Raw genomic sequence first — 18,291 nt, 5'->3', positions numbered from 1 at the left:
CAGCCACAATCTCCGGATATAACGTCACCACGCGGCATCCCGTCATTTCCATTGACGTCCTGACAGCAACTTAAGGTATGTCGGGAATACGATTAGCCCACTCCAGGGCCACTCAAGTACCCCAGATCGTGATTGTCGTCATACCGGACGAACATGTGTCTGTTGTGGCCTTGCGGGCCACACCTCTTTGTTGTGAAGGAAATTGCGAGCCACATGTCTGTGGCAGCGCCTATAAAACCAGCTACTACTAACGCAAGCGGCATCTCAAGCTTTCCAGCAACACAACATCCCCAACATGTCCATCTCAATGCTTAATTCACTCGGATCTCAGTCGCAGGCAGGCCCTCATCTTGATACTTCCCTCATCGATGCAATTCATCCACGAGTTTCAAAGCTCTATACACCGTCAAATACCCCACTAGAGATCAACCCAAGACTCGTCGCCGATGTGGGACCCGTCGTGGCCGGTATTTCCTGGGACGCTGGACAAAACCCCTGGTTATACGCTCGCTTTCCCACTGGGGACCGATTGCCACTCGCCGTCCTGTTGGAACCCGCGACGGAACCGCGTTTAAATCGACTGGTTCTCGAGATTGCTACTCCGAGATATCCTTGGGCTATTGAGGTCGTGGCTCCACCTGGTTGGGCCGTCACAATTGGGATTGTTCTGGAGGCTATTTACAAGAACTTGCAAATGCCAGTACAGGATGATGTTTTAGGTGGGGCGGACGTCAGCGATTCCGTACGCTCAGAAATATGGGAAGCCTGCGAATGCCGGATGGGGGCGCAGAAGATTGGACACATCAGGCGGATCGATTTGCTCAGAGGCATCCAGGGCTTCAACGGCCTGATACTACTCGATGTCTTCCAGCAGCAGGTTGTACGGGACCAATATGCGGTGAACGAAAATGTTAGGGTTTTCCGTCTCGCGTTGGACTGCTTACCGGCACAAATGTTCCGGAAGCATCTGGCAGCGTTCATCAAGTCCACTGAAGATGATGATCGACTGTGAATGAATCCATACGTGAAAATACGCACCCTCTCATACAAATTGTAAAACTATGCACTGACCGATCGGACTAGCTTATAGTATCTGTTCTGCCTTTAACGAACATTCGTCGGGACTCGGCATTGACTGTACAAATATTTCATAGAGTCCGTCCGTCTCGTGTCTGATATACCTGTAACCTCAATCAACATATGAATTTTGGAAGCTTCTCGAGTAATTTCCAAACATAAGCAGCACATTATTGATGCCGGCTCAGCTCATATCTGAGTTTCATCTGGGCACCTCATCTGCATCTGTGGCCTATTTGTACACATTTGTATTGTCACCTTATCAAGACGCTGTTTGGCATTGGCTTCCAATCCTAATAATTCATCACAGAGCCAAACATACTTTCCACGTGCTCTACGGCGCTCGCAAGGTTGTGCGGCGTAGCGCCCAAGTTCACGAACACATTGTCTCGCCGCCGTCCGGCCCAAACCCATCTCGCAAGCCAAGCCAGTTCGTGTCTTTGCCACCTCTCTTTCTGCTGTGTTGACGCGTGTCGACAATCTCTGCACAACATGGCCGGTACGATGATGTGCATCGAACGTAGCGGTACAGAAATCTCACCGCTTTCTCCTCGCAGATCACAACCAATTTGAACTCTCGCCACCGCCATTCGACAGCGTGTCTTCTGTGCGGTTCTCTCCGACAAACCCTTCGCATTTGCTTGTCTCCTCCTGGGACACGGTGAGTTATCTTTTTGTATTGTGGGGATTGGGCACGCATGTCCTCTATATTATGTGGCTATATGCCCTTAAAGTGGGCTTGCAGCATCCCAACACGACTTTCAAAGGATGCACGATTGTAACGTCTACTCTAAACTATGTGCTGCATGTATGGGATAGATGCGCTTCGGGCTCTATCACTGACTGGCTCGTAGTGGCACACATTCTCACTTTACGCGTCTTCTGCAGACTGTTCGCTTCTACGATGTCACAGCAAATGAACAAAAAGCGAAATTTGACCATCGCGCGGCAGTTCTTGCCTGCTGCTTCGGTGATGATACGCATGCATACAGTGGTGGCTTGGAAACATTGGTCCGAGAGTACGTTGCACCCAATTCCTCGTTTCCAATGAAAAAACTGATACAACGCACTGAACGCCAGGCTTCATCTTGAGACTGAGAATATCAGTCACCTCGGACAACACTCCGACTCAGTATCATGTATGAACTACACGCGCGAGCTTAGTAAGTTGACAGTTCACGTCCTCGGATCTACAACTCCTTATCACAATTCTCCCCACAGGTGCACTGATTACTGGCTCGTGGGATCGTACCGTCCGCTTCTGGGATCCGCGTGCGACTACAGCTCAGCAATCATCGCATAGCGTCCCCGAGCGGGTATACTTCATGGACTTGGTCAACAACAACCTTGTCGTGGCGATGGCCAGTCGCCTCTTCCATATATATGACATTCGCAAGATGGATGCGCCTGTACAGACGAGGGAGAGTAGTCTGAAGTTTATGACACGCGCACTTGCTTGCATGGTGGATGGTCAAGGTGAGTTCCCGTTATGTCTTGTCTCAGAGCGTGTCGGTCTTAGGGTCTTTTCTGTGTAGGCTACGCGACTGCCTCGGTTGAGGGCCGGATAGCTGTCGAATATTTCGACCCCAGTCCTGAAGCGCAGGACAAAAAGTATGCCTTCAAATGCCACCGCCAGACGATTGACGACGTGGACCACGTCTGGCCCGTCAACTCGCTTGCATTCCATCCTGTGTACGCACCTTTCTACCAAGTTCATCTGTGCTATCGTTTGACAGTCACCACTATGTAGCTACAACACATTCGCCTCCGCGGGCTCTGACGGCACAGTTTCAATTTGGGATCATAAGCTCAAGAAGCGGCTGCGGCAGTACCCGAAGTACCACTCCCCTGTGCCGTCAGTTGCGTTCAACTGCGACGGGACGAAGCTGGCCGTGGGGGTCAGCTACACGTGGGAGGAAGGCGAGGAAGGGGCGAAGGCGGCAGAGCGACCGAGTGTCTATATCAGGACGACAGGTGACGAAGTGAAGGTTCGTAGTGGTTGAATTTCCTCTCTGCGAAGAATTGATTTGTGGCTACGCTCCTACAGCCTAAGGGGTGGACGGGCAGCTGAATGCAGCGATGATAGTGTATGTTCTCGAGACGCGATTTTTCGGTAGTAGAATATCTCATGCTGGCGGGTCATCCAAATCCGAGTCTGTATTTGCAGCTGCTGTGCGATCGGTAAGCCGTGACATGTCGTGACGCTGCCATATGTACAGTATGTGAAGCGTGCCACGCCTATGCTACGGCAACTTCTTCATCGAGAACTGACAAGGGAGGACGACGTCAGAACAGCAGTGATCCGACAGTGTAAGCACAACTGACCAAAGCAACCACAGTTCCGTCCTTCAGCGTCTCTTTGCGCGGAACGAACTCGTAGCCGAATACGCGTGGCAAGTACTGCCACGCTGCCCAGTAGAACACGCCCACGAACATCACAGCAATGCCCACCAGACAATATCTAGCCGCAGCGTCGGTTAGGGATTCGCAGGAGAAAAGTGTAGACGTACAGGTAGTACGGCAGTGGAGGTGTGTCTCCTACTCCCCCAGGCGGACGGACGAAGGGCGCGACGAGAACTAACAGAAGGTTAGCATGCAAGATCAGTTCACAGCGCGGTTTACATACGGAAAACGGCAGCAGCGAGATAGAAGAAGGCGAATGGCCACCAGACTGAGAAGGCGAGCGATGGTTAGCCCATTGGTTGAGTATGCAGAAATGGAGCACGTACTTTTGAACGGCCGTTTCGCGTTAGGCCTCTTCCACCTGAACCAGAACAGGCCCTGCCAGGCCAGCCGGGTCAACGACGGTTCAAAGAACGCATGCAGTCCGGGCAGACTCACGACGACGACAAAGAAGTTGATGATCTGGCTTGGGTAGCCCTCCACGTCGATTATAAAAGGATATGCCACGGAGGGTGGAGGTGCCAGGATAATGATGACCTGTCTGTTTGTTTGCTTTCAGAATTCTTAGAGAGGTTTCAAGCAGTTGCGTACCGAAGGTATCAGGTGGATGATCAATCCTGGCAAGGGTGACTTGCCGGTGGGCCAGTTGGATGCCCAGAAGCGGTTTCCGAATGGCAGCGGAATGCCCTCCTTGGCCAGTTCTGCGTGCAGATGATGAGTCGACACGAGCTGGGTTGCAATACAGGGTAGTAGATACCTTGGTTCACACGCGCTGAACTGAACGTCTGCATGAAGTGTCAGCAGTGGTCATATGTATTGTTCTCGGTTTGATACTGACGACGGTGATGACGTTCTAAAAGACTGTTAGCCTCATTCTCGCGACGTATTTCAAGATGCACTTACGCTGAACATCGAGGTATCATCCATGGCCAAACATTCTATTCAACGAGCGTCTCAGAAGTGACTGATCTCACTTACCCAATCGCACTGTAAGGACGCGTTTTGAATGTAACGTCATCATTATAATGAGCTGGAACTTACCTCAACGACACAATGACATCCAGTGCCTTCTTTGCCCTCTGTCCGAAGACGTTGCTGAAGAAGAGCGACGCAACCGTCACCCCAGCGTTCTCAATCTCCTCCTTGGACGCGGCACTGTACAATCAGACCACGAACGTCAGCGAGAACAGAAGAGTGTACGGATAGTGACATGCGTACGCGAAGTACGAGATGTTCGCGAGGATGTACATCACAGCGCAAAATCCCAGGCCCAATGGTCCCGCGATCTTGAGGGTCCGAATAGGGTTTTTAACGTTGTTCATGACGTAGTTCACGTTCGACCATCCTGCGTATGCATTCAAGACTTTGAACGTCGCAGTGGCGTACTGAATAGCAAGGAACTCAGCAATGACGTCGACCAATCCGATTGCACAGGCTCACTTCGTAGCTGCTATGCGAACTGCCAACAAATGCGTTTCTGAAATTCACATGTGGATCCGCAACTTGGGTGTGTCCCGAGAGCACCACCCATCCTAAAGCAGAGTTTTCCGTGAGACCAAGCCGCAATTGTCCAAACACCAAACCTACCCGACACGACCACGAAGAGCAGAATGAATACCTTGAACACGCTGAGAGCCTGGAAAGGTGTGAACCTCAGCACACTCTGTCGCGCTGATGAGGCTTACATTCATGATGTAGATACCCAGCTTAGGTGTGAGTCCATGTAAGAGGGTAGCGAAGACGATGACTGATGGAAGCAGATGAGCTGGGTCATGGTCCTAAGACTACGTATGAGCTGTTACCTGCTACTGCGATTCCACGTTCGTTCCACCGCGTAACTTCCATTCCAGCAGCGTTCAATACACTAGGCATGTCAAGTTTTGAGCACACATTTGCTCGACTGAGATGGACAGCGTACTATTCTGCGAAGACCTAGGGGGAACAAATGACGGTGGGTGAGCTCGGCCCACAGAGAAAAGGGTCAACCTACAATACATCCGGAAGCTGTGAAACCGAGTATGATAGCGTTTGCAGCGAACACGACTGTAGCAAGATGCCGTGGCCTGGTGTATACCGCCTCCAAATAGACCTTTTCTCCGCCAGATCGAGGGATCATCGTCCCGAACTCGAGCCAAATGAACAGGCCGCAGAACGACAGCACGAAGCCGAGGACCCATAGCATCATGGAGGCTCCGACGGAGCCTACGGACTCGAGGATCGAGGAAGGCGTGGAGAAGATCCCTGTTCCGATGACCTTGCCGACGCTGTGCAAATGAGCCAAGGACGTATCAGACTGGGAGAGCGCTCCTACATGAGCATGGTGCAGCTGAAGACGCCGAGATGGCGACCCATCCCACCGGCCGCATCTTTAGGAACAAAAGACGTCAGATGCAGGAGAACAATGATAGCAGGCTGTGATCGCACCTTCTTCGTACGTTAGTCCACCGGCAGCGACGTCAGAGCCTTCCGTCGAATCTGCGTCGTCCTTGGGGTCCGAGAGCGCCTCGTCGCTACGAGGAGAGCCGGGCGACTGCTTCTCCAGCACGAACTTTTCGTCATCCACGACTGCCTCCCCATCGTGCTCCTGCGCTGGCGACGACTTCGATTTCTTGAACCTCGACAGGAACGACATGGTAGAAGGCAGGGATCCTCAACATCAGCCCTTCTCCATTCGGTCCATGATAATGTATGGCAGACTTCGCGAAGCGCACTCGGATGGCGTAAGCTCCGCACGCCATCCCATCACCTGCGGTATCTTCTCGCCACATTCCGCCATGCCATATCTCTGCCGGGCGCGGATGCTATGCGTGCACATGTGTCAAGACGGCGACCCAGAGGCAGACGGCACGGAAGGTGTCTGATAGAGAACGATGTGGTTTCCCCGGCTGATGATCAGGAATACATTGGGAGTTGCGTGATCGGCGGTGAATGTCGAGATAAAGCACATCAGCGTGATCGTATTGCGTGAGCCCGAGGGCGGACCTGGCGCTTCAGCTTCGGCGTCGGGGTCAGATAAGCGAGCGTCTTCATCAAACGCTGCTTGCCTCAAAGCCTGTGCAGTAAATTTGCCTGTCAAATCACCTCCAGTTGATCTCCTGGAACAAAAAAATCGCGAAAGTGGCCGGTCAGATTGCAAAAGAGCACATAACAAATGTCAAGGTTGAAGCCGTCAGGAACGAGGGGCAGGATGCGCGCCCTGTATGCACGCAGCCGAACGATGGCATGTATTCTGCTCAAAATGGTATCATCACGTCGTGGGTCCAATGGACAGTCATGATAGGTATTCTCGTTCAGTGCTACACACACATCGACGCTCTGCCTCATCCTGCCATGCACCAATGAGCGATTACAAACGAATACACACGCTGAGATGTGTTGCCTGTGGTAGTCAAGACATGACGAGCAGATGTGGATGTACAGAGTACAGGCTGCCAGAACCACAGTATCTGATGTTCAAGCGAAAGGCGAGCAGAGCAAGGTCAGCTTGAGGGCGTGTGCGCATGAGCTGGCCCTCGAAGAGCTGCAGAGGAATGGGACGCCGAGGCATATGCATTCGCGACGAAGGAGTGAAAACAAAGTGCAACGGAAGATCACTCCCTGTGCGTGGCCATGAGTCACACCGGGAATTTCATACGGAACCCGCTTGACGAGTCATGCTAGAGCGCTCCCAAGAAATTGCTTCTTGAGGTGACTGCACACTCTACGTTATCGACGTGAATGTAAGTCTGTTGGATGCTGTGTGTTCACAATATACTGAGCGCCACCTAGCAACATGACTCGGGGCCGAAGTCGAGTGTCGCCGGCGTAGCATCGCGTTATTCGCCGCTTGCTGGTAGACAGCAACGCGACCGCTTTCGCACGTGTCTGTTTGATCATAGTATACGTGAGGACCCGCAACACGGCTTTAAGCGTACTTGAATCATTCAAGCTGTATTATAACATCGATCGGCGCCGGTACAATGCATCTTGACATCCTTCGCATGCGCGCGCATACAAGCCAGAAGGACAGCACATGCCAGAACAGTAGCCTTGGCATAAGATCACTTGAGATCCGTCGCGCAAGACTATTAGATTGATTCCAAGCACCATACGCAATCCGGGCATCGAGAACCGGTACGTCCTCCAAAGCGAACACCACATGCAGAACAGCACCCCGGGGCCCGAACCATAGACGGACTTGGCCACCAGAGCGTTCCTATCTGTTCGTACGCATCCCGGCGAGGAGTCCTGATAGGTCCACCCATGATGCAAACGAGGGCCGCAGCAAATCGGCGCGAAAGATTCCAAGGGCACAATCAGGAGCTCGGTGACAACAACACCGGGGCGGAGCACGAAAGGTCCAGAATGTACCAGAGATTGCTATCGAAATGGCCTCCAATGGCGGAATATGCATTGTGGGTGTGTCCGGTCGGTGGTCACAGCGCCCGAGCGCACAAGACCACCCGCCCTGCGCCCTGGCTAGAAAAGGAGTGCACTTCGAGATTGCCATGGCCATGTCCCAGTAGCGGGGCAACGTTCTTGCACATCCAAATCCAAGCGACGACGGAGGCGACCCAGCCCAGCCCGCGGGGTCGAAAAGGAGACAAGTCCAGGGGCGACATGTGGCCCGAGCGTGTGGCCTCCTCCTGCCTATCCGAGTGGGCGCCATCGCGCACGGCACGATAATCTTTGCGCCTCGAATATTCCCCGCCCGACGATTGATGTAACAGATGGAGCGAACCGTCCGAGGAACGAGACTTGAAAAGACAAAGACGCGATCGCGAGATCAGCACCAGCGCTCAGCTGCAGACTCCAGAGTCGTTAGGATCCCCCCCCCCCCAAACGGATCCTCCAGAGGATCAGGCACGCAGTCGCAGGCCACTTCGAGCTTCGTTCGAGCTTCAGCTTCAGGCATACGCATAAGGTTCCAACTCCAATCAGCCCATCCGCATTGACGGATCATCACCATCACTATCATCGCATTATAGAGCAGATCGCAGATACAAACACAATGCAGCGGGGTGTATCGGCGGACGTACCGCGCGTGCGGGTGCTTTTCGCCCTTTCCTGGGGCCCTGGCAATCTCAGGCAGAACTCTCCTCGCGTAACTTTGTGAGCGGACTCGAGTCAAAACTTTGAAGACTTTCTATGGACGGATTCTAGCAGAGCGGCTGGCATTGTTTCGAGAAAGGTCGGGCCCGGCCGGGTAATGCGCGTCGGGGACCCGTCCGCGCGGTAGAAAGCACGTTAGCGAGTGCGAGCGGCCCCTTCGCGTGCTTCGTTCTGCAGAGGAATGTCTAAACACTGAGCTCGTAGTTGGAGGCCGCGGCTTATAAGAGCAGTATGTACTTACGCACGAGCTCGAGGGATCGTGTCCGAGGGCGCCCGACCCCCGACGCGACGCGTCACATCACGTCACGTCGCGCCGCACACGTGCCAGTGGCGTCACTGTTGTGGCCACTTTTTGCATCGGACCATCGCTCAAGCTCAAGTGCTGCTATCAATTTGCATCTCACTCCCCCTCACACAAAACTGTACTGTGCAAGCTCTAGCAAATCCTTGTATTTCCGTGTTGAACTGGGCATGGAGAACACTCCAGTCAGAAGTCGTAACAACAAATAATGTCATAAGTTGATGGGGGTACCAATCGGGACCGGGTATAAAACGGCGGAGGGGGGCGGAATGGTAAGTGGGTAAGTGGGTAATGGGGTACGTGAAGGGGTCGTAAAGGTTGCAAAAAATGTAGGGAAGAACGATGAGTGGGTGATACAATGGGTGAGTGGGTGCAAATGAGGTAAGTAAGGTACAACCTACAGATGTGAGTGTTCTCCAACGACGGGCGGGTTAGTACAACAACGATGCCCAAGGTGAAAGAGGCTGAGCTCATGGCTTTTTTTGCTACAGTGTCAATGGCCGTCAACGCACGCCCGCGCACGTTGACCGCGTCATCACCAGTTCGTCTGGGGGTCATACCCCGTGAACATCGCCGCTGGGTCATGTCCGGGGTGCGCGTCGTGAAAGTCGTACTCCTGCCCCAACGACGAAAAGTCGCCGCCGTCAAAGTCGAACGCCGCCGCGGAGGCGCCGCCGTCCCCGGAGAGCCCGCACAACTGCTGCATCTCGCCGTCAAACTGCGAGATCCCCAACTCGATCGGCGGGATCGAGTTCAGGTCAAAGTCGTCCGGAATCATCGTGTCCGCGGGCCAGAGCGACCCCTCGGGCCACGTAAAGGCCGAGTACGAGAGGTCCTTCGCGTGCAGCTCTGCCAACGCATCTTGCATCATCCCATTCTGCTGACCATTGGCAAGCGAGAGCGACATCATCGAGAGCGTGTCGGCGGGCGTGAACGGACCATTTTGAGGCGAGGTGGGCGAGATGGGCGACGCGAACGAGTCCACGGACGGGAAGTATTGACTTGAGGCGATGGTATCTGTTGGCGACACGACGCTTGACGACATCAGTGACGGCGCTCCGGGGATGGTGAGACTGTGCAGCAGGACCCCGTTGGTCTGTTGTGGCGCTGATGGTACTGGCGGCTGCTCAGCCTGGAACATCTGGTACAGCTCATCGACCTACATGCAAACCAACGTTAGCGGCTAAAGGACACGCGATCAACAAGGAAGACGTACGGAAGGACCATGCGCGAAAGCAGTGCTCGGTTGGTAGTTTGACGGGAAGAGGGAGTCGTTCGGTAAGTATTCGTAACGGGTTAGAGGATCGTTGTCGGATGGAGGAGGGATGTGCGGGTTCGGTGAGCGCCCGCTGATTCTCGGCAAGAGGTAAGACGCGCGCGAAGGCGACGTGGGACATGAGGGCATGAACACGCTCGGCAGCTGGATGGTCTGATGGATCGGGGGCGGTGTGGGAGCAGACACCGCGCGGCGATTGTGCGAACGCGAGACAGGCGCGCTATCGCGGCTGAGGCTGCGAGGAGGAGAGGGAACTGGGAGTACGAACGATATGCTGTTGTCCGCCTCCTCCTGCTCCTCGTCTGCTTTCTTCCCCTTGCCCTTCTTCGCCTTTGCCTTGTCCTTGCTGCGCTGGGGGCGGTACACGTAATTGGGGTACATCGCCTCGTGTTCCTTCTTCTTCTCCTTCGCGAGCTCCTCCCAGTACTGACGCTCCTCCGTGGACAGGCTCTTCCACTGCTGGCTGATGGTCTTGGACAGGTCCGCCTGGCGCTGCTTCTTGACGGGGCCGGACTGCTCGTCGGCCTCGTCCTGCGCCTGGCGGTCCTCGCAGCACTTGCGGCGGAAGAGGATGAACGCGTTCTCTGGCCGCTTGATGTAGTCGTCGTCGCCTTTCTTGGGACGTCGCTCCCCGATATCGCTAGCAGCCGATCTACGACGCTTTTGCGAAACCTGCGAGGAGCGGGCGGAGGAAGGAGTGGAGAGGGCGGACGAGGCATCGGAGCCTATGGACGACGTGGGCGAGAAGGCGCGTGGCAGGGGTGGCGTGCGAGATGCCTTGAGGTCTGGCTCGAAGGGCGATGCGGAGGGAGAGGCATAGGGAGCGTCGGTGTTGATAGGGAAGGTGAATGCGCGGGGCGTCGGGGAAATGATGGCGACAGTGGGAGGAGGGAGTGGGTCCGTCGAGACTTGGAGTGCTGCACGTGTAGGTCAGTGGTGGTATGTTCGGGGGTGGTGGCGCGTAGACTTACTCCTGGAGGCGTGTTCGCGAGTGCGATACGCAGGCATGATGGGTTCTCGTGAGCGCGAAGAGGAGTCGAGTATTATCCGCGGGGCGAGGCGGAGAGGAGACAAAAGAGGCAGCCGGGTGATGGAGGGAGGGCCCGCGGGCAGAACAATTGGACGAGGACGGACGAAGGCATGACAATACGGACGTGCGTCTTTATAGGCTACATATCTTCATCCTCTTGCTCTCTCCCAGATCATCTCCCAGATCTCCTTCATTGTCCTGCCATATTCGGACTGGCCACGCTATCCGGTGTTTCCATTCCATACCCAAATAGACCAAAACAACGCGATCAGGCCATCTGCCCCGGCGCCTCCGCTGCTATTGTCTCCCGCCCTGCCGCCTCCCCACGCTCCATCCCCGAGCGCCCGCCACGCCCTCGTCCTCCTTATTGTCTTTTGCCTTCGCCTATGCCGTTATCTCGACACTCATTCAGAACCCGATAAAGTCGCGTGCTTGCTCCCCGCGCGCCCTCCTCCTCCCTCTCCGTCCGTCCCTGCACATCGAATGCGCATTTGCGCACCGTTGCTGCTGCAGTCCAAACTTGCATCGCATCGCATCGCGTACCTCGTGTCCGCCCGCGTGCCGTCAAAGTGCGCTTCTGCATGACACATCCATGAGCATATCGGATTATCTGCAGATCGCCCCGTCCGCCGCACGATGCCCTGCTACATGCGGCAGGACCGCTCCAGCGTCCCCGTGCCCCCGCAGAGTTTCGAGATGGTCAGCCGCGCGTTATGGCAGGTGCGGCCGCGATCCTTGGGCGAGAGCCTTCGTCCGCTACGTATGCGTATGAAAAAGAAGAGAAATCCGATCGTGATGGATCGCCCGCCACGTTTCTTCTCGCTGTGAAGGGTCCAGCCTTCGGGCGGTGTTGGCATATTACCTTCACCGTCGCTATAGATGCGTCGATGTGATTTGTCCCCGCTGTAACGTGTCGGCACCGGTTCAGGCTATGCGCCGTGGGTTTTCATTGCTGTATGACGCCAGACTAAGCATTCGCTGGGTCCCAGCCATCTCACGTCCCTGGTCGCCAGCGCCCGGCCACAGGGTCCTGCACGGAAATGAAGTATGATATTTACTTATCCGGCCGTCCCAGGCATCTCCATGCGGCACGATATGGGACTCTTCGGTACACCGAACGGGTAGCACATATGCGCGTATATCGTGCTTCTGCGCATGCGCGAGCTCTACACAATATATCTTGAGACGCGTTCGCGGGGGCCTCGCGCCGGTCCTTCGCTTTGTCGACATATAAGGAAAGCTGGAAGTGCACACGAGGAGACTTGCCGAGCTGCAGCGTGTTGGCTGAATGCCGGAACCTATGTTCCTCCTTTGCTAGCCGGAGATCAATCTGGTAAACGTCTATCTCGAGAGCCAGTGTGCGTGTGTGTGTGCGCTGGAGAATCGCCCATGTAGGATTCCTCTTCACCCAAAGCCCTACTGGCGCCTCAAGTCTATCAGCTGAGCCCACAAAGGCTCATTCATCGAGGTAATCCCAGCGTTGCCTGGAGAGGCAGAAACGCATCCGCTCTGCCGAAGGTGAGTTTTTTGTCGGTCTCCACAAACACATGCAGCACCGCCCACCTGTTTCGGCAGTGTGCTTGTTCATGGACCCCTCCTCGGGCAAGACGGGCGGATCACGCCTGCATACACGCTCCGCCAGGCCCACAGGGCTGCAGGACATTCCGCGGGGACCGTCAAGCGTATGATCAGATGGCGCGATGCTATCGCGTCCCGTTTCTTCTCCGGTGCGGAGCCTTGCCTCGCATGGACACATCGATAGCGCCTTCCCCATGGCTCCTCAGGGATAGAAGCCGATAGCCTTTCTCGCCTGACGAACCCTGGCCGACGCCACCGATCAGCCTAGTAGCATGTGCCCCAAGGACCCTGTGCGCGCAGAAGGAAAGGAGTCTCTTCGGCGGGCAACTTGGACTGGGCAGCAGCTGCGGGCAATCACCTTGTCCGTGATCCGAGGCAAAAGTCCGTTCGGATGGTGCGACCTTCGCCGACGCTTTAGCGTGAAGATGAATGAGGAAGGTGGGCTTATGAGGTGTGCTTACTGAGGCCGCGAATCGCGCGGTGGGAGTTTGAAGTCATTAATGGGATGGCTGGGTGGGGCGCACGCTGACGCCGGGCGGCATTTTACCTCTCGTGGCCACACGAGCGCGCCTCGACTGCTCCCGGTGCGGCCCACAGGCTCTCCCTTCACAGGAACTACGCACCGTGAGAGACATTCCTTTGATGTGAAGTTGTAGTACATATGTCCTGGATCATCCAAGCGACACGCGATGAACGTCCGCCATGACACACATTGCTCCTTGACGCACGTAAAAACCAGGCTTGAGCTTTAGTGCCTGCCGACGCGAAATGCGCTTTGCGTTAGGCGAACGTGAGAGCGCGTCGCTACTCGCTGATGCAATGGGCTGAGCAGAAAGCCGGAAGAAGCGCCGTTTACGTACGAGGTGGCCGGGCGTTACGCGCGCGAGATGTGTTTTTTCGCCCGCGAGCGAGCGTACTTCGGAGCTGGTGTCGTGAAGCTTGCATGGACGTCCTCGCCTCGCGAGTCGCATGCCAGCGACTACGCACGCGTGCACTCGATCCGGAGAAACGCTATCGACGGATCAGCTGCGCTGCACTCGTCACCGCTCGTCGGCCGGAATCCTCCCTCCCCTGGATTTTATCACGTACATCGCCTCGCCTCGCGGGATTTCTCGCTCGCTGATCGCTGCTGATTTAGCCTAGCGTTGCGTGGTGTGTTGCGGACGTAAGAATGTGCTCGGAAATCAGGGGGAATCGGCGCGGCGGAGTGTTTGATAGGCTAACCGCGATCGTGATGGACGGCAGTGTTTGCTTAAGGTAGACCGGGTATGGGAAAGCGTGGAACGGAAGAGTCAATCACGAGGAATAAATTGACATGGCATCGGCTGCAGGGTAGCACGCCGTACGCATCAGTCAAAGTGCTCCCGAAATGACGCGCTTGTAATCTGCACGACTTCTTTTTCATCAGCATCGCCGAGGCTCGATATATATATCAAGTCGAGAGTAGCGGGGGACAATTGTCGTATGCAGGACTGCATGCGCGTGATGGGAGGATGCTGACGGTTGGTTGCCTGTGGCGAGGCCCGGGAGCGGAGGCAGATCGGAGATTCGCGCGGCGGTCGGTGGCGCGTGGCGCATGATGCATGATCGACTGCGATCGGCATGTCACTTCCATTCCGGGCCGCAGGGTTTGCTTCCGCTTTGAGCTCATCACCTACGCTCCAAAGGAAGGCAGTGTATTACAAAGCAAAGGCAAACGCTCCGTTCACTTTACTACGTCCTCCCGGTGACGCTCTTCTAGTGCTTCGTGGTTATTACTTTCTCACGCTTTATAATCCCACTTCTCCTATCAGCACTCTTTCACTATCATGCCATCAAAGCTCAAACGCGCACGCTCACTCACCCCGACGATCCCTACAGAACCTCCATCCTCTCACAAAGCCAAAAAGCTCAAACTTCTCGCCTCCCATGCCACAACCTCGCCCTTCCCAGACTACCCCCACCCCACGCGAGACGAAGCAGCCCAGGTGCACGCCCTTCTCTTAGCCACACACCCCACCGTCACCGCACAGCGCACGCGGCCCTCCTCCGCAAACAACTCGGCGCGCACGTGCGGGGGCGTGCCCAGCGTGCTCGAGTCGCTCATCGGCACGATCCTGAGCCAGAACACCTCCGCGCGCAACTCGACCGCCGCGAAGCGCGGGCTGGACGCGCGCTTTGGGCGGAACGACTTTGCTGCGATCGCGCGCGCCCCGAAGGCCGACGTCGTTGATGCGATCAGGACGGGCGGGCTTGCGAACAAGAAGGCGGGTGTCATACAGAAGATACTGCAGGAAGTGAAGGACCGCCATGGCACCTACTCGCTTCAGCACCTGGCTGGAGTCGTTGAAGGCGGCGACTCGAAGCGTGAGGGAAAGCCACTTTCTGATGAGGAAGCGATGAAGGAGCTGGTCTCGTACGACGGGGTTGGCCCGAAGACGGCTTCGTGTGTGCTCCTGTTCTGTTTGGGCCGCTCGTCCTTCCCCGTCGACACGCACGTCTTCCGGCTATCAAGGCTTCTAGGATGGGTGCCGAGCAAAGCAGATAGAGTTACTGCCCAAGCGCACCTCGATCTCAGGATCCCGGACGACTTGAAGTTCGGACTGCACGTTCTCATGGTTGCACACGGGCGTACGTGTTCCGGATGCAACGGCAAGAGCTCAAGGAAGGATGACTGCGTGCTGAAGTCGTGGTTGAGGGACAGTAAAGGAGTGAAAGACGAGGAGCTCGAGAAGACGGTCATGGAAGCAGGCGAGGACACTTGACGGGCCACTGGCACTAGTCTGATCCGTCCTCACTTTGTACAGACCGCTCTACCTACGCATTATACTGCTCGCGAGCCGTACGTACGATGCTGATCCCTTCGTAGCCTTCCGAGCCGGGAATTACGCGCATGCAAGCTTTCATTCATCTTCGTGGTCGGAAGTGCGGCCCAGAACTGTTCATGTACAAATCGAAGCTGTCTCCGAGCACTGTGGGCGCCTTGCACTTGGCGCCCGCTGTCGTCAAATTCACCCGAACGCGACGCGACGCGATCACGTGGCCTCATTTTGCCGACATTGCGCGGGAATTAGGGTCGCCCTGCGACCTCAGTTTCTCTGTACATCGCTCGCATGTTCCGTGTTCATCATGGGTCCTATCTGTGGCATGAATCATGCAATCAATCGACCGTCCATTCTTCAACAGCCAATACGCATTCTCCAGGATTGATCCAGATTGCCAAACTCGGCAGGGAAAGTCCGAAGCCCGCTTACGCTGAACTCAAATGCCACGCTCATGCGCGGAACAAGCGCAAACTGATGAACACGCCGATAACACCCAACTTCACGCACGCCGCATCCGCAAGGCGCTCGACTATACTAACCTACCCTCCCGAACGCGCCTGCCACATCGATGCCGCCTCCTCCTTCCCTGCCACCTATATAGCATATCATCATGATCGCGTCTCGGCCGCAACACATATTCATAGAGCCGCAGTACAAGACGTGGCCCGCCAACGCGGCCAAGCCGGGGCATACCGTCGACCCTGGCGGGCGGCCGTGGGTGCCCTCGCCTGGCGCGCACCTATTTCCGCTGCCGCCCGTGCGCAAGTCGAGGCGGCCTGTCATACCCAAACTGCCCTCTGCCATGAACGAGAAGACGTCTGCGGGCGCAAAGAAGAAAGGGAAGGGAAGAGAAGGCGACCAAGATGCACTTGACGAAGCCGATCCGTTCGACCGGCCGTCGTCTGGATCGTGGCGGCTCTCATTGATCATTCCTCGGTGGCCTAGGCGGGGTGCGTCAGCCTTGTCTGTAGATACCGACATTGTGATAGAGAGAAGCGTCAGTTGTTCTGACGTAATAACGCACTCAATCTAGGAAGAAACGACGATGAGATCCGGAAGGAGGCAGAGCACTGGCCAGCGCTGAACGACGGAAAGTACACAGTGCAGCCGGCACAATGGAGGGCGTACGGATACTGGGCGCGCCCGGCCATCGGGACCGTGATCGTTCGAAACGCCAGTACGTCCCCTCGCCTCGGCCATCACCTCGCCCCTAGCGCACCTCGCTAAATTCTATGCATGCCAGCGCCGCCCGTCGTCCCTCGCGAACTGAGTCCCCGGGAGATCGAAAGCCTGATGCGCACGGTGAGCAGCAGCAAGGAGCCGCTCAAGTGGATATCCCGCCTCGAGCACCCCGCGCTGCCGCCGCGCCCGGAGCTCTGGGCCACCCCGCCCCTGATCCCCAGACAACTACCGCCGTCCGCGCTCCAGCTGAACCCCTTCCTGCAGCACCGCCCGTTCGGGCGCCCCCCCGTGCTCTTCGACATGCGCCTCTTCACCGCGGACATCCTCCTCGGCGAGCTGCCGCGCGAGGAGGGCGACGAGCGGCCTCTCCGCGCGGACTTTGAGGAGTGGGGCCCGGACGGGAGCCAGCCCGCGACGTGGCCCGGCGTGCCATCATTATACATCAGCGCGCTCGCAGACGACGCCTTCCCAAAGTTCCCCTGGCCCATCCTCGTCATCCCGCACCACCCGAGCCTGCCCGTGCTCGTGCGCCACGTGTTCAACGCGCTGATCGCCAACTTTGAGGAGCGCGTGAAGGAGGACGAGATGGAGGCCTTGTCGGAGGAGCGGCGCGGGCTCGTCACGCGCGCGTACTATACCAGGCTGGAGACCCGCGTGGGCGGACGGCTCCCTGGGGACGAGGACGGGGTCAGGAGAATAGACTATCTCGGCGATCAAGTGTACTTCAGGGGACTGGAGCCTGCGCCGGACGGGGACGGGTTCATGATGTTCGTCGGATCAGCGTAGGAGATGCAGTGCCGTCGGAGTTCTCAGGGGAGGGCCTGTTCTAATTGTCTTTACGGGTCTTGTGCTGTATGATAGGTTTCATTGGAGGCTCAAAGTGTATTTCACCGATGCTCCATGCTGGTTCCCATGAGAACCAGAACATGAACTGTTGCATACCAGAACACGGATCCGCTACCGGCGGACGCGAGTAAGCCAAAGCTAGAGTTTCCGAAGGAGCGGCCGAGCTTCTGCCACATCTTATGTGAGGACAGTGAAAGATTTGTCAACGGTGTTAGCAGGAAGGCCATCGCGCGGATCATAACCGCGACATCTTGACCGGTTATAGCACAGCGTAGCCTACCGGGACGTTGTGGAAGTCAGGGACGGACCCACACTAAGCTTTAGGGCGCGCGAAATTGCCGTGTTGGTGGATCAGCGCTCGGGCGGTCAACAGCAGAACCATCGCACGATAGTCCAGCGATGAGAATGGAACCAGACGATGCTTACGGAGATGACAAACAGCCGTAGCAGCAGAGGCCAGAGAGTCGCAGAGTCGCGTTCGACGGTATCAGCACGAGATGTGGAACGGGATGTCGCAAGGATAGGTGGAGAGTCAGCTGTAGGACGCGCCCTGCCAGAGACCGTACCGAGTGGTCCGAACGTGGTAACTGTCTCTGTCAGGTAGAATGATTCTGAGGCGCACTGCCTTGGACGTGCAGTGTTTCCCGTGAGCAGCAAAGGAAGCCGGTCGAGGAGGAGTTACGGCATATATGGTAGGCACATG

The 18,291-nt window shown here is 56.3% G+C and overlaps 8 protein-coding genes across 8 annotated transcripts; 6 read left to right on the top strand and 2 right to left on the bottom strand.

Moving 5' to 3' along the window:
• Positions 1-295: 295 nt before the first annotated feature.
• On the top strand, positions 296-1,012 carry LAESUDRAFT_749720 (uncharacterized protein; the record flags this gene model as incomplete). The annotated part of the gene is made up of 1 exon (XM_040911574.1): positions 296-1,012. One exon carries the CDS (start codon positions 296-298, stop codon positions 1,010-1,012), a length of 717 nt encoding a protein of 238 aa, XP_040764859.1.
• A 557-nt stretch (positions 1,013-1,569) lies between these two features.
• Positions 1,570-3,247, top strand: LAESUDRAFT_812438 (WD40 repeat-like protein; the record flags this gene model as incomplete). The annotated part of the gene is made up of 8 exons (XM_040914405.1): positions 1,570-1,576; positions 1,635-1,738; positions 1,966-2,096; positions 2,158-2,240; positions 2,299-2,553; positions 2,613-2,769; positions 2,828-3,065; positions 3,125-3,247. The coding sequence occupies 8 exons, from the start codon at positions 1,570-1,572 to the stop codon at positions 3,146-3,148; spliced, it is 999 nt and encodes a 332-aa protein (XP_040764858.1). The 3' UTR covers positions 3,149-3,247.
• Positions 3,248-3,363: 116 nt separating this feature from the next.
• LAESUDRAFT_652152 (amino acid transporter) lies at positions 3,364-5,850 on the bottom strand (the record flags this gene model as incomplete). The annotated part of the gene is made up of 15 exons (XM_040904338.1): positions 3,364-3,538; positions 3,588-3,654; positions 3,704-3,748; positions 3,807-3,858; positions 3,919-4,017; positions 4,072-4,237; positions 4,522-4,635; positions 4,699-4,865; positions 4,921-5,012; positions 5,068-5,116; positions 5,166-5,227; positions 5,283-5,344; positions 5,399-5,412; positions 5,471-5,744; positions 5,792-5,850. Coding segments are annotated over 15 exons (1,497 nt in total), but the record flags the coding sequence as incomplete, so codon positions are not given.
• Positions 5,851-9,344: 3,494 nt separating this feature from the next.
• Positions 9,345-11,369, bottom strand: LAESUDRAFT_133265 (uncharacterized protein). The gene is made up of 3 exons (XM_040901296.1): positions 11,120-11,369; positions 10,089-11,056; positions 9,345-10,031 (listed from the first exon to the last, which is right to left on the bottom strand). The coding sequence occupies exons 1-3, from the start codon at positions 11,154-11,156 to the stop codon at positions 9,408-9,410; spliced, it is 1,629 nt and encodes a 542-aa protein (XP_040764856.1). The 5' UTR covers positions 11,157-11,369; the 3' UTR covers positions 9,345-9,407.
• Positions 11,370-11,685: 316 nt separating this feature from the next.
• Positions 11,686-12,026, top strand: LAESUDRAFT_133578 (uncharacterized protein). The gene has a single exon (XM_040901297.1). It carries the CDS (start codon positions 11,771-11,773, stop codon positions 11,948-11,950), a length of 180 nt encoding a protein of 59 aa, XP_040764855.1. The 5' UTR covers positions 11,686-11,770; the 3' UTR covers positions 11,951-12,026.
• A 2,523-nt stretch (positions 12,027-14,549) lies between these two features.
• Positions 14,550-15,500, top strand: LAESUDRAFT_652097 (DNA glycosylase; the record flags this gene model as incomplete). Its single annotated transcript, XM_040904334.1, has 2 exons — positions 14,550-15,080; positions 15,114-15,500. Coding segments are annotated over 2 exons (918 nt in total), but the record flags the coding sequence as incomplete, so codon positions are not given.
• Positions 15,501-15,674: 174 nt separating this feature from the next.
• Positions 15,675-16,645, top strand: LAESUDRAFT_133808 (uncharacterized protein). The gene is made up of 2 exons (XM_040901298.1): positions 15,675-16,523; positions 16,594-16,645. The coding sequence occupies exon 1, from the start codon at positions 15,849-15,851 to the stop codon at positions 16,431-16,433; it is 585 nt and encodes a 194-aa protein (XP_040764853.1). The 5' UTR covers positions 15,675-15,848; the 3' UTR covers positions 16,434-16,523; positions 16,594-16,645.
• On the top strand, positions 16,392-17,684 carry LAESUDRAFT_725481 (uncharacterized protein). The gene is made up of 2 exons (XM_040908826.1): positions 16,392-16,737; positions 16,804-17,684. The coding sequence occupies exon 2, from the start codon at positions 16,854-16,856 to the stop codon at positions 17,526-17,528; it is 675 nt and encodes a 224-aa protein (XP_040764852.1). The 5' UTR covers positions 16,392-16,737; positions 16,804-16,853; the 3' UTR covers positions 17,529-17,684.
• Positions 17,685-18,291: the final 607 nt, after the last annotated feature.

Source organism: Laetiporus sulphureus, assembly GCF_001632365.1.
Source record: "Laetiporus sulphureus 93-53 unplaced genomic scaffold LAESUscaffold_17, whole genome shotgun sequence".
Taxonomy (NCBI): Eukaryota; Fungi; Basidiomycota; class Agaricomycetes; order Polyporales; family Laetiporaceae; genus Laetiporus; species Laetiporus sulphureus.
Note: the sequence above shows the minus strand (reverse complement) of the source record. Positions and strands in the feature narration are given on the sequence as shown.